Source organism: Acinonyx jubatus, chromosome D3, assembly GCF_027475565.1.
Source record: "Acinonyx jubatus isolate Ajub_Pintada_27869175 chromosome D3, VMU_Ajub_asm_v1.0, whole genome shotgun sequence".
Lineage (NCBI taxonomy): Eukaryota > Metazoa > Chordata > Mammalia > Carnivora > Felidae > Acinonyx > Acinonyx jubatus.
The window spans coordinates 70,572,677-70,590,269 of record NC_069392.1 but is presented as its reverse complement, the minus strand read 5'-3'; the positions used below and the strand labels follow the sequence as shown (position 1 = coordinate 70,590,269).

The following is a 17,593-nucleotide window of genomic DNA, read 5'->3' as shown; positions in this document are numbered from 1 at the left end:
ACGAAGATGCCGTCCCTGGTCCCTTATCTGCCTACCTCACAGGGTCATTGTGAGGATTAAATTGAATGATGCTCATGAAAATGTTTTAATTCTCTCATCTGAACTCCCGCAGTGCTTCCCATGTGCCTCTTTTAGGAAATATCTTTTATTTTGTATGGTATAGTAACAAGATCGCTGGACTAGAAACCTTGCATTTAAATCTTTCTTCTAATATTTACTAGTTGTGTGGCTTCTTAGGCAATGTTTTTTAGATTTTCTGAACAGAGCAAGGCATGGAGATCTATAAAATGGAAATTATCATACCTGCCTTATCTGAGGATCAAATGGGCAAACGTGTGTAAAGCGATAAGGTCCCCTTTAAATATAAATTGGGGAACACTTATATTTCATTGATTTTATTTCTTTTTTTCAATGTTTATTTATTTTTCAGGGAGAGAGAGAGAGAGAGAGAGAGAGAGAGCAGGGGAGGGACAGAGATAGATGGAGACATAGAATCTGAAGCAGGCTCCAGGCTCTGAGCTGTCAGCACAGAGCCCAATGCAGGGCTCTAACCCACGGACAGTGAGATCATGACCTGAGCCAAAGTCAGAGGCTTAACCAATGGAGTCACCCAGGCATCCCACACTGATTTTTATTTCTAACGCATGCAATAATTTGCACGGAGAACTGGCTAACAAGAATTAAGTGCTTTTGGACACCAGACAATAAGCAAATGTTTTAGGTACTAGCAGTTTTTAAAGTCGTCATAACCTTACATGTCAGTTACTATTATTATCCCATGTGAGCAATCTAAAGCACCAGTAATTATCCCAGGGCCACAATGTCAGTAAAAGTCTGAGCCAGGACTAAAATCCATGCAGTTGAATTCCACAGCCACATTATTTTAACCTTTTGGCTACACTGTTGTCACACTCCATAAGTAATTTTAGATTAGTGAATGGGAAGTATAATGTTCTATACATGCATAAAAAGTTTGCTACTGCATTTATAACTGGTAAATAAATGATGTAAATCAACTTAGCCATTAAGTCATAAAACAATTGGGAAGAAGCCTATAGGGTAAATTCTTGTCATAATTCTGAAAATATCAAGAAAGCCAGATTCTCTTCCAGGTTAATCCAGCAACTATGTTAGGAGCAAGTTGGTGTAATGATTCACAGAACCCCTGTTTTGGAATCAGGTCGCATTACATCCTGGTTCTACAACTTACTATCTGTATACCAGAAATGTAAGTGGTCTTCTTTAAGACTCATGTGGATAATGTTTTGTTGTGAGGATGAAATAAATTAATTTATGTAAGATGCTTAGCCTGGCATCTGCCACAGTAAGTATTATTGAATACTCAATAATGCTCGTTCTCATCATGGATGCTTACTTTGTGGCCTTAGGCATGTGACTTACCCCTCCTCTATCAGTTTCTAAATGTCTAAGTAGCAAGAAGTTGTACTATGATTTCAATAATCACTTTCAATTCTAACAATTTTTAGGTACAAGGAGGGGATAGCTGGATATCTGTGAAGCAGTTGAATCTCTGTGAATCCTGGCTTTCAGGTTCTGGAATTTATGCTGCTCTCTCACTTATGAAATGAAAGCACCCAAGGGGCTGAATAAAAAAAAAATGTTAACTATGGTACTTGCGTTATTGACACCATTAACCAGTCAGACAGATTAATGATAATCTGAGCTAGAGTAATTTGCCTGACAAACTCATTGCTAGTCTGAGGCAAATGTTAAATCCACCACCTTTTAAAAAGCTATTGTGTTAAGGAGCTAAATAAACCTATATGAGCAGATAAGCACCACGGCTAACCATACAGAGACATATGGCATATATTCACTCTAGTTGAGAGCGAGAAAATGAACAGTGATATTGGAATCAAATTTCAAAATCCACTTTTATTTTCTCTCAATTAAAAAAAAGGCTTTTATTGAACTGCATCAGCTTATTCATCTTCCTCAGTAAAATAACTTGTTTTAGGGGCACCTGGGTGCCTCAGTCGGTTAAGCGTCTGACTTCGGCTCAGGTTATGATCTCATGGTTCGTGAGTTCGAGTCCCACGTTGGGCTCTGTGCTGACAGCTCGGAGCCTGGAGCCTGCTTCAGATACTGTGTCTCCCTCTCTCTCTGCCCTTTCCCAGCTCACACTCTGTCTCCATATCAAAAATAAATTAAAAAATAATAATTTGTTTTACTTGTTAAAAAACTATCTATTAAGAACCACATCTGTCTCTCTGCCACCTGTATTGTATTAGTCCCAATCAGTAAGTGTCTACAAAAGTCATGATACTAGACACTGGGGATGGAATTATAAATAAGATCTAGTTTTAGTCATCAGAGGGGGAACAGGCAGGTACTCAAACACAAAACTGGACAAAAGGTAGGAATAATATAATAGTAATCAAAGTATGAGGGAGGATTAAGGAGAAATTAATGACTTCTGAGCCTGAGAACTGTGGAGAGTTTCACATAGTAGCTGACATTTCAGTTAGGGTTTCAATTCAACAAATATTTTGTGAGTGTTTATTATGGGTTACACATTGACCTAGGTACTAAGAATAGCTCAGTGAATAAAGGAGGTAAGAACATCCCTGCCCACAGGAAGCTTATATTCTGGAGTTAAGAAAGGGGAAACATGAAAAAATAAGTAGGAGGTGATAAAGCTGTGGATTAAGGAAATATATATGAATTAAAAAGGGCATAGGGAATGATAGGGGTCAGGTAAGGCATCCAGGAGAAGGTGCCACTTCACCAAAGACTAAGTGGAAGTTACAGATGATCCACATGGATGTCAAAGGGAGGAGCATTCTAGGCAAGCTGAACAAAATCTTGAGGGAGGAGGATTCTTGGTATATTTAGGAACTACAAGGAAGTCAATGAGACTGGAGAGAAGTGAACAAAAGGTAAATAGCAAGAATAAGTGATGAGACCAGGAAGGTGACAATGGCCCAGATCAAGAAGGATTTCTGCTTATTCTATGAATGAGAGAGTTACTGGAGGGTTTTGAAGCATAAAGATAACAGGATCTAAGGTATGTTTTAAAAGATTTACTCCAACTGTTGTGGTGAGAACAGCTTTGAAAGGTTATTGCAATAGTTTAGATGAGGCTTGATGGTAATAAAAGAGGGAAAGAAGTGGCAAGATTCAGTATATATTTTATTTTTATTTATTTGTTTGACTTTAATTTTTTACTATGAAAAATTTTAAGTAACACAAAACTAGACAGAATAATATGATGAACCACTTTTATCCCATAACTCAGCTCAAAACTGAAAATCATAGCCAGTCTTTATTATTATTTTGTAGCAAATACCAAGTATTATATTGTTTCATGGATCCAGGATGTATTTTGACAGTGCTGCAAAGACTTGAGGTTGTTTTTGGTTATAGAATATAAGAAAAAGAAAAGAATTAACAATTACTCCAAAGTTTTTTGCTTGAGTTATGAGAAATACGTAGATTTCACTGAGATGGAGAAATCTCTGAAATAATAAAGTCTTTGGAGGGGGGTTGAAGGAAACCAGGTATTTGGTCTTGTTGATAAGTTGTAGATGCTCATAAGAAATTAAGAGAAATCAAAAGAAGGAATCTGGATGTATGATTCAGGACTACAGGTAAAATTTTAACACCAAAGATACAAATTTGGAAGATATTGGCATACTGACAAAATATAAAGTCACAAATGGGGAAAAAAGAGATCTTCAAAGCCTAGGATCTGGAGTAATCCAATATTCACAGGTCAGGGAGATTTGAGGTAAATCTTAGATTACTTAGATTAGAGTAGAACCAGGAAAGTGTGTGTAATAGAACCCAAGGGGGAAATAAATGTCACTAAAGGGGTAGTGATCAAATATGACAAAATTTGCTTACTGACCAAGTAATGTCAGAACTGGGAATTAACTATTGAGTTTAGCAACATGGAGGTCATTGGTGAATCTAGAAAAGAGCAGTTGCAGTGAAATGCTAAGGACAGAACCATGATTGGAATATGAAAGAAGGTAGTGGAATGATGTTAGACAAATCAAGGAATGTTGCTATTAGAGGGAATAAAGAACAGAGTGGTAGAGGAGGGAAAAATAGAATTGAGGGAAAATTTGTTGAGATGGAAAATACAACTGCATGCATGTATGATGATGGACATGATCCACCAGAGAGGGACAAACTGATAATGGTGGGAGAGGAAGAATAGCTTAAGCTTTGTGGTTTTGTTTTAAGAAAGGATGGAATCCAGAGCATGGCCAGTTTTTTTTAATAGAAATTTGAGGAGATAAATTATATGCTTAAAGACAAGCTTGGGTATGTAACTCAGACATGGAAGCTTGTACAACTCTCCTTCTGATTGCTACTATTTCTAGGAAATTAGAAGCAAGGTCAACTAAAAGTAAGGGAAAGAGTAAAAATGTTGGAGATTTGAGAAGAAAAGAAAAGGTGTGAAATACAAGTAGGAGCATGTTGTGAGAAAGACTGCCTGATATATAATCTCTATATAATCTCTAGCAGCATTAAGGGGCAACTTAATATGAGTAGTTTTGAATTTAAAAACTAGTCAGCATAATTATACATTTTCTTCTAGTTACATTCAGCTACAAGAGACAAGTAGAGAGTAGGTAGAAAATAACATTTACTTGAGTTGGCTTTTGCCAAGAAATTAATATGAAATTAAAAAACAGCAAGCAAAACTTTGGGGTGTATCAGTGTTTATAATAATAAGGCAGGGGTTTTAGCTGTTTAATAAGTGAAGGGAAACATAAAGGATGAGGGACCAAGAAAACACTGCAGAATCAACAAATTGTAGTTCCCTGTGTAATCAAAGGTGTGTTGTAACCAGAGTCCTAAATGGAAGACAGGAAAATAAGAGTCTAGAGAGTGAGATCAGAGAAAGATGTATGAACTTGAGATCATGAAGAGGTTGCAGGGATTGGTGTTAACAGGGGCCATGACTAGCCAAGGGGTATGGAGGACTGATCCATGGGCTTGAAAGATAAGAAATATTTCAATAGAAAGGGAAATAACTAAATGGTCTATAAGTAGGAAACAGTGAGCAGCTATGAAATGGTTCATACAAAATAGCAATTTATTATTGTTGTTGTTGCTATCATTACTATTATTACCACCGTTTGAGCTTCATTTTTGGCCTCTTTTCTGTATTTTCTCTGAGCTCACACTATTCTGGGTCCCCCTATTCAGCCTAGGTACAGTGACTTCCCTGGATGCTTTGCTTAAATTTCTTCAATTAATTCTCAATGAAATTCTGAGAGGTATAATTCATCTTCCTTTTGGCCAGCATAGCAGAGAGATGTTATTCCTGTCTTTAACATAATTAAATGTTCAAAAGTCACACATCTGGTAAACAATAGTACCATTTTTAAATCTAGCCATTTAGACTTAAGTGATATATATAAATGTTTATTTATTTTTGACAGAGAGAGAGAGCATACAAGCAGGGTAGGGACAGAAAAAGAGGGAGACACAGAACCTGAAGCAGGTTCCAGGCTCCAAGCTGTCAGCACAGAGCTTGATGTGGGGCTCGAACCCATGAGCTGCGAGATCATGACCTGAGCTGAAATTGGACACTTAACTGACTGAGCCACCCAGGTATCCATAGATTTAAGCGACATATTTATAACCATTATAGGTTATAGGAACTACACTCTACCTATATATAGATTGGATATAGACTTCCATTCAAAGGACTTGGTAAATTACTATGTGCATGTCTTTATCTAGAAATTTTGTAATATTTAAATTTAAGAACATTCACATTTTTTTCATAGTAGAGGAAGTGATCCAAACTGTATTTCAGACAAATAACTAGAGACAATGAGGAGGATGGATTAGAAGGCAAGAAGCTATTGTCAGAGATCAGATCAGTGGTGATGGAGATAATACAGGGGGCATGGCTGAGATGTGGCCAAGGTAGACGTGACAACACAGGATGACTAATGGCAGAGCTGAGAGGCCGGGAGGAGTAAAATATGACATGGGTTTTTTGCTTAGCCAACAGGACGGAAGGTACTAACATAAACGAATAAAAGAGAGGAAAATATACTTAAGGAGGAGACAATGAGTATAGTTTGGGGAAGGGTAAATTTAAGGTGACTCCAGGAAATCCATGTGGCAACATATAGACAACTGGGCAAGAATTATTACCTGTGGTTTTGGGCAGCTGTGCACACTGAGATCCAAAGACTCATCATAAAGCCACAGAGTTAAAGAGCTGGAGATAAGACTAAAACAAATGCCTACTTCTTTGTGGTAATAACTAATCTTAGGAAACATAGGCTATATGTGTAGTACATATATTTCTTTCATTTTAAAGTCAGGTCAAATTATAAGAGAAAATAGAAACTTTAACATGATATACGTTATTGCTGTGGACTAGAAAAGAGAGCATTTTGAGACACAGCATGAGAGAAGTTGTACTGTTCTTTCTGATTATCATGCTATACTAAATACCACTCTGGCTAAACCAAGCTATATTGTCCCTTTTGAATCTTGAGTTTAAAGCACTCACACATTTGAGAGACTAGACTAAGCCTCACACTTAAATCCTGGCTTCTCCCCTCTAGTTTATTCCTCTACAGAAGAATGAATGGTGGGACACCTGGGTGGGTCAGTCGGTTGAACGTCCAACTTCGGCTCAGGTCATGATCTCAGTTTGTGGGTTTGAGCCCTGCGTTGGACTCTGTGCTGCTAGCTCAGAACCTGGAGCCTGCTTTGGATTCTGTGTCTCCGTCTCTCTGTCCCTCACCTGCTTGCACTCTCTCTCTCTCTCAAAAATTAATTAAAAAAATTTTTAAAAATGAATGAATGAATGAGTGAATATGGTGAAAGCCAGGATTACTGTGAGCTCAGCCCTGCGAACAAGAGGATCCCTCTAGGGCACTTGTCATTTCTTCCTGTCTTTCATTCTACTTCTCTCTGTTCCTTTCTTTTTCACTCTCCCTCTCTAGTTCCTCCATGCTGCCATCACCCCCAAAATATTCCATCTATGTAGAAGTATCATACAGGTTACAATTCCCTTGGCTGGTAAACTTTACAGACAGTGGACGTAGTTCTCATTCAAGGATGAAAGAAGCTGCCACATTCCAGAAACCCCTGTCTCCCGTTTAGTGTCCAGTTTAGACTGGTTATATATAAGAGGAAGTTTAATGTGGAAGGGAAGACTTGGAACTCAGGACTTAGCTAAATCAACAGATAGACATTTATATAGACCCTAGTTGCCCTACCCAAATCCTCATCTGTTTAAGGACATAATGATGATGTTCCACACTTATGTGAGAGGCACAGCAGATCTGCAGAGTGCATTTGTCAATAGATGCTCTTCTGTACAGAATCTTGGGATTTGGCAACACAATGTTTCTCTGAAACAAATTGAGTTTTAACATGCTGATCTCTTCGATTGCCTTTAATTGGCAATCCAGAAAACCCAATAGTTGATGAAGTAGAGAGAAAGTAAAAAATGCCCAAAGAATAGAATGGAAAGGTCTATTCCAAAAGCTTCCTTGCTTTTCTGATTCCTTTTTTTAAAAAGGTTTTATTTCAATCTCAGTTAGAAATACAATGTAATATTAGTTTCTGGTGTCTGATTCCTTTTAAGTTAAATGTTTATGGAGTGGCTTTATGCTTTAATCTTAAATAAAATTCCCCAAAGACCGAACATGCTTATATTCAAATGCACTTGCTCAAATGTCAATAATTAATAATATATAATAATGATACCAATTATATAGGCATTCAAGTAAATATTACAAAGTGCCATTTAAAACAGTATGGCAAACTAAGTATTATGTGAAAAACGTTTCTGTTATGGCACACTTAAAATGTTGGGTAAATTATTCAAAGTCTTTTTTTTATTTAAAAAAGTGGGTTTTTTTTTATCCGTAATATACAGGCAGCAAAATAAGAGAATTATCATAGTGAGTAAGCAGACTTATGGAGCTGGTATTTGCCTGATGGTATGTGCCTATCAATAGAAGTCTAGAGCTAGGAGTTTTAGTAACAAATAGGAGAAGAGAATAGGAAATGAAGCTTGCAGATAAAGTAGGGTATATGGTTTGATTAGAGAGCCTCACATACAGCAAAGATCCTGAAAGAGCAAATCTCAGAGGGTGAAGTAGAAAAGGAAATTAGCCTCCTGAGAGAACTGGCAAATGTACAATCCCAGCCTTAGCTTAGTTGAAACAGAACAACCACAAAAAAATCTGAGAATTCCTTATCACAAGTCTGCATTTACTCATGTGAGTTGATGTGTTAAAAATAGCAGAAAAACAAATGTTATCCTATTTAATGGACTTTCTCATAAGCAATAAAATATCAGCATGAGACCCATAAGGAGCAAGTAAACTTTAACAAAATTCTGGTTTATCATGCTTTCATTTTGGTAAAGCACATCCTCCCATAAGATTGTTCTTTAATACTTGGTCTCAAAAATTCCCTCAGAAAAATTTCTAAGGATTAGAGTTAACAATCAAGAATCACCTATACATGAAAAGAAACAAGATACTATGAGGAAGAGTAAGCAGAAACAAATAGCTGAATTAGACTCACAAGGACTGCAGATATTAGAATAATCAAACATGGAATACAAACTAAGTAAGTTTAATAATTTAAAGAAATATAAAGAGATATTACACAGCTTATTCCTATAGAAGTGATTGGAATTTATCCAATATCTACATTAGGCTTACAAATAAAACTTCAAAATCTTAAAATCATGAAATATTTCAAGGAGAAAATGTTGAGAAAAATCGAGAATGGTAATCTTAAAACTAGACATATACAGATCACATTTGCCTACAAGTGACAAGTGAAAAGAGGAACAACATTTCTACCAAATACTAGACAATCTTGTATGACATTACATATGTATAATCCTAACAAAAACTTTGTAAGCTAAAGTATTATTATTTACTCTTTATTACACAGTAAAGTCAGGCTCAAAGAAGTTATGTGGTTTTCTTGAGATCACGTGATGTCAATGACAGAATTGGGATTACAACCTGGCCACTGTGGTTCTCTCATACCCTGTTCTATCAATATACAGCCAAATTCTGTTCTCTGTTTATTACTTTGAAAACCAAGGACATAAAAAACCTAATTATCACAAATTCATTTGCTTGTCTTTTTTCAAGGAAGTTTCTGATAAATGATTTCATTTGATTCTATAAACAATCCCATTAGAACACACACACACACACACGCACACACACACACACACACACACGCAATGGAGATATATCATCTCCACTTACTAATGAGCGATGGGCAGAGCTGAGATACCACATGGTATCCAAAGTCCCTTCTCAAGATCCCCTGCAGGTGCCTTTATGTCACAGTATGCATCTAAAGAGGTGGCAGATTGATACTGGTATGACCTACCTGTTGTCACCTTCTCTGGAGAAAAAGACCGTGAAGGTTTGAATGTTCCCTTTTGCTTCTGCAGGTGGGCGCCAGCTGAGGCGGACAAACCGACTGGAAACCAACACGGGGACCACATCTCTGGGAGCAGAAGGGAGGACACTGGAGCTTGGGATAGCTAGGAAGGAAGGAGAGGAGGTGATCAGAGATGTTGGTGCCATGGGTGAGAGATACACAGGAAGGCAGAGCAGACCCATTAGCAAACATAGAATGATCCATTCATAGATTATAAAGGAAGGAAGAAAACCAAGGAAAGCAAACAAACAGTAAATGGAATCAAAGCTCTATTAGAATTTCTTGGAGCTTATGAAAGGGTGGGTAATTAATAACATATATGATTCTACTGAATATTTGTCCAGTTTCCATTACTCATGGGATCCAGGACCATTAGCAAGTATTCTGTTCAGGCATGATGCAGAGGAACATAGCCATAGACAAATGCCTCAGGTAACCAAGCAGTTATTACAAAAACCTCATTCCACTCAGAGCCTGTTCACCCTGTTTTAGATACAGTTTGAAGGAATAGCAAATCAAAGTCATGGAAGCTAACAAAAAGTAGAAAGAGTTCTTATAGAATACCTGCTAGAAAGGAAATTACAGGAAAAAAATTCTACCAGACATAAAGACATACAATTGTCCAATGCTTGTAGGGTACCACTGCATGTATAGCAAAATTTGGCAAATTGTTATTCACAGGAATAAATCATCCACAATTGGAGAACTCATTTTTTAAATATTTGGGGCATTTACAATCTGTAAAGAAATTTTCTATCAGATGTGTGTTTGTATGTGTATGAATTCATAATTCATTCTCTTATTTTTCCAGGTCTCCAAGGGGAGGAAACGTGTTTAACCCTGACAGGTGATGTCTATCCCTAAAACACAATGACACATTTGCCTACATTTAATCTTCAAACTGGATTGTGTGGGCTGCTTTCTTCAGTTCTTTTCAAAGCTGGTCTCCATCCTTGCATTCACTTTCTCCAAGGGCTGGCTGAATCACTATTCCTGAATCACTATTCCTGCTGTGCACTACACTCCTATTAGCTGGAAAATCTACTGGGGTGAGGGAGCCTATCTTCATTCCCAGTGGTTCCAGAAATATTATCAATTGACAATGCATACCAGTTATATAGAAGAAGAAGTTTTCAAGAGCTGCAGAAAGCTTTCAAAGTTATTCCTGGCCCCGTAGATACTTAGCACTTCTTTATAGGTGACAGTCCCCCTTACTTTTTTGGTCAACATAGTGTTTGAAACAAATGGTAGACTGGTAGCAAGTTAGTCAATCTTTTGTGGCAGAGTGGTAAGGGGAGGGAGAAAATTGATGCCTGGACATGTAGCATCTGTCTCAAAAATGTGGGTGATATGAAGCTTCCTGATAAAAACCTACACTTCCCCACAACACGGACATCTCAAACTAGCACACTGAAGTGAATTTATCCTCCCCACCACCATCACTGCCCACTCAGCCTGCTTCTCCCCACTGGGCCACTCAACTCAGTTGTGTCTACACTGTTCTCTCAACTGTACAGCCCAGAAACCTAACAGGTATCCCCACCCTTGACTCCCTCTCACTCATTCCTTCTAGGATTCCCCCTGTTGGACATCAGGTAAATCTACTCTGTGTTAGCTCCACTTACACACTTAGAGCCCCACCGTCATTTTGTCTTGTCAGAACTGCCACAGCTGTCTTCAAGCATCTCTGCTCTCCTTTCTCTCATCTCTCTCAAATGTATTCTCTGGACAGCCTCCTGAATAAGCTTGTAAAAAGACACATCTGGTCATATCCATCTACTATTAATTTATCCTCTGTGTCTACTCTTTACCTCAGGGAATCTCCAAACTTCAAAATCAGCCTACTGGCCTGGCTCTTGTTTATCACTTTTCTTAGTTTGGCTTCCTCCACAAAGAGGTCCTAAGAAAAGGATTTAAAACAAATCGTTTATTTGGAAGCTGATCCAAGGAACCAGCGGAAAGTTGGGAAGTGAGACAGCAGGGAGTGAAGGCTAGAAAAAGTGAATTATCTGGCAGTCAGCATACTAGGAAACTGAACAGCAACTCCACTAGGGACTCTGGGGGCCAGTGTGGCATAGGCCTCAAAGTTATCTGTTCTGAGGCAAACAAGCTGAGATATTTATCTACCACTCTCCCACCACTGATTGAGGGTGATTCCAAGGGCATTAGCTTTCCTGCACAATAGCTTGGTGTGTTCCTATTGCCAGAAAAATACCATTTTGGGGAAAGGCTTGCAAGGTTTCCACAGAAAGCAGCATCCGTTAGCTCTACTCATCCAAAAAGTATTCACAGAGTGCTTATCCAATGCCAGCCCTTCTAGGCCCAGAGGGGACAGTAGTGAACAATAGATGAAGGCATTCCTCATGCAGTTCACATGGAGGTTCCCTGGCTCCCCCCCCCCCCCACCTCATTTGGGTAATGTGCCGAGGTCATAACAAAGTTTGAGGGAAGCACATGTCACATGACAAAGTGAACATCCAGTCATCACACCTATGAACGACAAGAGGACCTGAAGGCTCCCTGGCTTTTTGCTGCTTGCACTAAGCAGGCTCTCTCCATGAGGATACACGGGTGATTCCTCAAAGCCTCCACACAGTAGCTCCCACTCTACCAGACCCATCTTGTCCACCTAACTCCTGCTATCCCCTGTCACTTAGTTTAGTGTCGTTTCCTCTGGAAAGACTGATCCAAAGTATTTGCAAAATATCTAACAGATGATAGTTAATATCTATTATATAACAGGAATGTCCAAAGATCAATAAAATAATACAGAAACTTATTTTAAAGTAGGGTTCAACCTGACAGTAAAAGAAATGTGCATTAAAATAAAATCTAAAAAAGTCTGTCAGGATAAAGTGCATTTAAAAAAATCTGTCACAGTAGCAAGACTTTAAAGAATGTTAGTATCTACAGTTGGCCAGGATGTGACACTCTCTTACACTGTCAGTTGAAGTTTGTAAGAGTACAGTCTTTTTAGCAGTTCACTTGGCAAAATCCTTTAAAGTGAAAAATATTCATACCATCTGACCAAACATTCTCAGGTCTATAAATTTATCATTTTAAAAAACCTTAAGTAACCCATGCATCCTTATGAAATCATAGCTCATTTTCTCCAAATGTAATACCTATACATCTTACCAGTTTAAAGTAAATGGGATCCTTGCACGATTTTTTTTTACAAAAGATTTTCTAAAAAGCAAATGTGATCAATGGTGACTTGCGAAAACCTTTTGAGAACTCTCAAGAAGTTAGACAAATGACTTGGAAGAGAAAAGGGGACAAATTTTCAGTTCCTTTTTCCTCAAAAGCACCTCACGTAGAGATGGTATCACATCCGAAATGAGTTGACTTCCCCACCCATTCAGGGGCTGCCTAGAAGCAGAGCAATGAGAGCCTGCACACAGATGCTGTTCTCAGGCCTCTAGGAGTGCCTTCTCACAGAGCTAGTCTAGATGCAGATGACACAGATAAAGCTCAGAATAGAATGAATCGCGGACTCTTTTACCTCAGTTTAAACAGTCCTCGTCTGAAAAGGAACGGACACATTTTTTAACAAAGAGATGGCTTCTTTCTTTATACAGGGAATTAATTTTGTTCGTACTAATCCTCCAGGCTTTCTCTCAACAGTCACTCATCTTCACATAAGGTCTCAATAAGGAACCAATCAGGACTTTTTTTCTTTGCTCTTGGAGGCCTAATCTCCAGTCTGGACCTAATCTCCCTGGCCCACTACTGTTGCCATGGTTACGGCTTCTTTATCTGTTGTCATGGAGAAGAAGAGGTGCATTTGCCACCCTATAACATAGTCTTATTATTTTTTTTTGTTTGTTTTTGTAAGAATCTCTTTTTAAAAAATTATCATAGTACAATCCAGGAAAAGGAAGTGATTTCTGAAAATAATATAAATCAAAAGAATAGTTTTAAAACTTTGGTTTCTAAATTACTAATTACTATTTCTACTACTAGTATTACTACTAACGACTACTACTACTATTTTATGATGTTATTGCCATAGCCTTGGTAACAATTATATCATTGGGTTAATTTTTCTATAAAGCCATGTTCCATCTAGATATCAAAGAGGTTTTTTTTTTCTCTCAGGATTTTACTATATATTTACAGACATTAGTTTTCCTGTGAGCTTATTAACTACTGTCTGACCTCCACTGGCTATGAGGCACATGAAAGATAAGATGTACCACAAAAACACAAAAATATTTAATTTGTGTTAAGCATCAAACACCGATAGGCTTATTTCCTTATCATTCCCCATACTGTTAACTGAAATCCTATAAATGTGGCTGCCAGATCAACTCGATTTTTTTCCCACTGCATCTCCTTATTAGCTTGAAGATTTAAGTAAAATATAAATAGATAACATTAATGAAATGACAGGAACATTTAATTGTCCTCAGGGCAAACTCTATCTCTTTTCCTTTTGTATTCTTTTCTTATCATTGCTCCCTTGACTCCAAACTCTAGATTTTAATTGTCCAAATAGAGAAGTAGATAAAATTTAAGTTTTGGTTTAAAGTTTTTGTAGTTCACAAAGTAATTTCACAAACCTACCAAAAATAAGGTCAGCTGTATATGTGAAATTACAAAGGCTAACATTTTTTTTCTAAAGTTTCATGTTATTTTCAAAATTCAAAGAATCATGGCTTTTGAGCTAGTGTATTCAGAACTTTAGTAAAACTAAGAAATGTGAATTTAAAAAAATAGTGATTTGAAGCCACTTTTTATTTTAATATGAGATAGAAGTTAATGATCTCTATAACATTTCATTAAAACTTAATCTTTACATAAAATAATTTATTGGGTTAGTGTCTAAAATTGAATAATCAACATTTATTGAATGTCTATCAAGCTCCTACTGCTATGCTTGAAATGAAGAATTATTTATTTTTAAACTGTGGATTTCTTCTAAGAGAATAGGGAACTAATTTTAAGACATAAGGTAGATACATGTAAGACAATTACTAAGTTTGAGATAGTCTCTTATTTTCTTTAATATTTATTTATTTTTGAGAGAGAGAGAGAGAGGGAGAGAGAGAGAGAGAGAAGAAGAAGAAGAAGAAGCAGGGAAGGGGCAGAGAGAGAAAGAGGGAGACACAGAATCTGAAGCAGGCTCCAGGCTCTAAGATGTCAGCACAGAGCCTGAAGTAGGGCTTGAACTCACGAACTGTGAGATCATGACCTGGGCTGAAGTCAGACACTTAACTGACTGAGCCACCCAGGCAAGATGATCTCTTATTTTTAAACAAATTCCATGCTAAATTTTCAGTAAGGTGGTTGTTTAGAAATCAGAACACTTTCTCACTAAGCCATTTCTATTCTGTTCCCAGAAACATATTATTTTGCAGACCTCTTATTTTACAAACTATCATAGCAGTAGTGCCATGGAATTGGATCATGCATGTATGGATTTTCTTTGCTAAGATCAATTTATGTGTCCAATCATTAATCCATTCAATATTCATGGAGGGATTACTATGTGTAAGGCACTGCATGAAGGGCTGTTTTAATCCATCTTCCAATTCCAGGGAGGAAAGCCAGCTCAGTAATGGGTAATTCTCCCTGCCCCAGCTTCACTGTAAGGACCTATCTACTCTCACCTCTCATATTGCTCCTCTCATCTCAAGCTCTATGTTCTCAGTTGTCTTGGGCAGGGGTAAACCTGAGAAGGATACAGTGGAAGGTCTCTGGGGTCACTGACCTTAATTAGTTTCATGAAGACCACATGCTTTCACCTCTCCTACTTTTCTGTGCCACAGCCTGAACTAGAATACTTCCCTCCAACTTCTTTTCTGCTCTGGCCTGGGCTTCTCCTTCAGATTTATGCTCAGGTATCACCTCACTGATTCCACCTTGGCTTAGGAGCCTCTAAATCTAGACTCTCACAGGCTTGGGTGAAGTCCCCTATAGGCACTTCCTACTCTGAACTGCAATGGCCTAGTCATTTTTTTTTTTTGTATCCTATACCAAATTATATTCTCTGTAAGAGGAGAAACCAAGTCTAAACTGTTTATCACTCTAATCCCTAAATCTAGCACCATACGTTTAGTGACATCCTAGGCATCCAATACATTCTTGCAGTGTTAGCTAAATGAAAGGCATTGCAAAATTGTGAAATTATAATGTTGAGACTTATCAGAAAATTCCGTTTCAGAACCCTCAAAAATGGGTATTTGAGATTATGTACTGGGAAGGAAGAGAGCTATTATTACAAGCTGGTCATACTAATCATGATTACTCTGCTAATAAATTACAAAGTAGATTAAAAAACTGAACTCAGAGGAAGCTTCCAAGGGAATGTAGATTTACAAAGAGACTATTTCATTTTGTACCAAATGAGAGGTGAACACATTCCTAAAATCCAACTATGTGCCAAACAATGTAGAAGATGTGCTTGTACAGGAGTAATGCCTAAGAGAAATAATGTTTTCATTAAGAAGCAGATCAGATGCCTAAAAAGTTAATTTGAGTTAACTTGTACATCTAGAAAAGAACCTGGGGATCTGTTATAGGAAGTGTGATTTTTATCCCAAAGCCATATATCAAAGAGAATTGACAGGCCAGTGATGCATGGTAAGAAGGATCACCTATGGCCACACAAAGATACATGATGAAAAAAAAAACCTGTAAGGTGGTGTTATATCAACAGAGATAACTACATCTCTCAGAGTTTGAAGTCTTTTCAAAAGACAAAATGAGAAGAAAATACTATCTGGTAAACTGGTCAACCTACACATGTGTGAATGAATTGTATTCTTTATTTTCACTTTGTTTATTTAATAAAGTACCTTTTAAAAGGGTTTATCCAAAATAGAGTGGATCTCAGGCAGGGCTAGTCCATCATTTATGTAAACTAATGCACTATGCTAGAAAATTACAATTAAATAGAAGGGGCATTGGATCCCTGCTCTGCTACTTTGTGACTACATAACTTGGAAAATTATTTAGCTTCTCTGATACTTACCCTCCACATTTGAAAACTGATCCAATTTATCTGACATGCAGGCCTATGTGCTGATATAAACTAGGTTTAAGGGCTGCTCACAGAACCTGGCATATGATATGTATTCAAGGAATTGTTATTATTATTTAATCTGTCTTCAGATCCAGAAAGCAGAAAGTCTGCCTCTGCTGGCCTAGTTTCGTGATATCTTGTTGGAAATCTAGGATCCTTACCAGAAAGGCTTTGGGAAGGATTTGGGCTAAATCCGATAGGTCAAGTGAGTTGGGGACAAGAGTGCTTCCTCCATGTAAGGATAAGACGTGGTCAGCTCAATCTCTCTCCCTATTTCGTTTATCAGGTTGCAGAGAAAATTCATCCTTTGTTTTCCCCTTTTTGTCAACCCACATGTCTACTTCAAGAAAAATGTACTTCATTTCAGGTCTCTTCATTCTCTGTATTTTCTTACTAATCATTGTACCCTTTCCAGCTGTCTCTATTCCAAGGCTTTGTAAGGCTAACTTTAATCATCTCTCTCATCAATGTCTCTTCCTGGCATCTTTCACCAACTGTAGGAAAACTCCATTTCTACCCTGTCCCCAGCTCCTTTTGTTTCCATCCTTTCCCTTGAGTTTATGTCATTGAATTCCTAGTCATTATTTATCCCTTCTCCACGTCTAGGGACCTGGAATGTGCCATTTCAATCATTCCCCTGTCACCAGAGCTTCCTCTAGGGATAAAGACTGACAAGCTGTGACATCTCCCCTCCCATCTCTCATGTGCCTTTATCAATGTTCACCTTATCCCAGCCATCTGGTGCTTTGTCCCAGGCTGCCATGTGATCCTTTTCTCCAGCCGTGAAGAACATCTAAAGAACACATGCATTGCTGATACAAATCAGTATGGTAGGCTTTAAGAGGCAGCATTTTCCCATGCAATTTCCTTTGATAATAAGACACTACCAAAGTGAAATAGCTAACAAGCTGTGTTGTTAAGAAAAAAATAATTGAATCAGTGCTAGGTAGTCTTAATTTTTTTTTTAAGTAACTGATTTTTTTTCAGTAAGAAATTCAAGTTAAAGTAGGTTGAAAATAATACAAATTAAATAGGAAGAACTAAAAGTTCAAGCTATCCTCTTTAGTATTATAAATACTATTAAGAACTTTTACTGTTTCTGGATACCCAGTGACAAAAAAAAAAAAAAAA

General features: G+C 37.5%; 1 protein-coding gene and 1 non-coding gene across 3 annotated transcripts in view; both read right to left on the bottom strand.

Moving 5' to 3' along the window:
* DCC (DCC netrin 1 receptor) overlaps positions 1–17,593 on the bottom strand; it is a 1,130,837-nt gene that overhangs the window by 329,892 nt on the left and 783,352 nt on the right. For both annotated transcript variants that reach the window (XM_027068985.2, XM_027068988.2), the window contains exon 8: positions 9,379–9,535. In XM_027068985.2, coding sequence (XP_026924786.1) covers positions 9,379–9,535 — 157 coding nt within the window. The remainder of the gene's footprint in view (positions 1–9,378; positions 9,536–17,593) is intronic.
* LOC113602407 (small nucleolar RNA U13) lies at positions 11,838–11,941 on the bottom strand. Its single transcript, XR_003423827.1, has one exon. It is a non-coding gene; the product is annotated as a small nucleolar RNA U13 (small nucleolar RNA).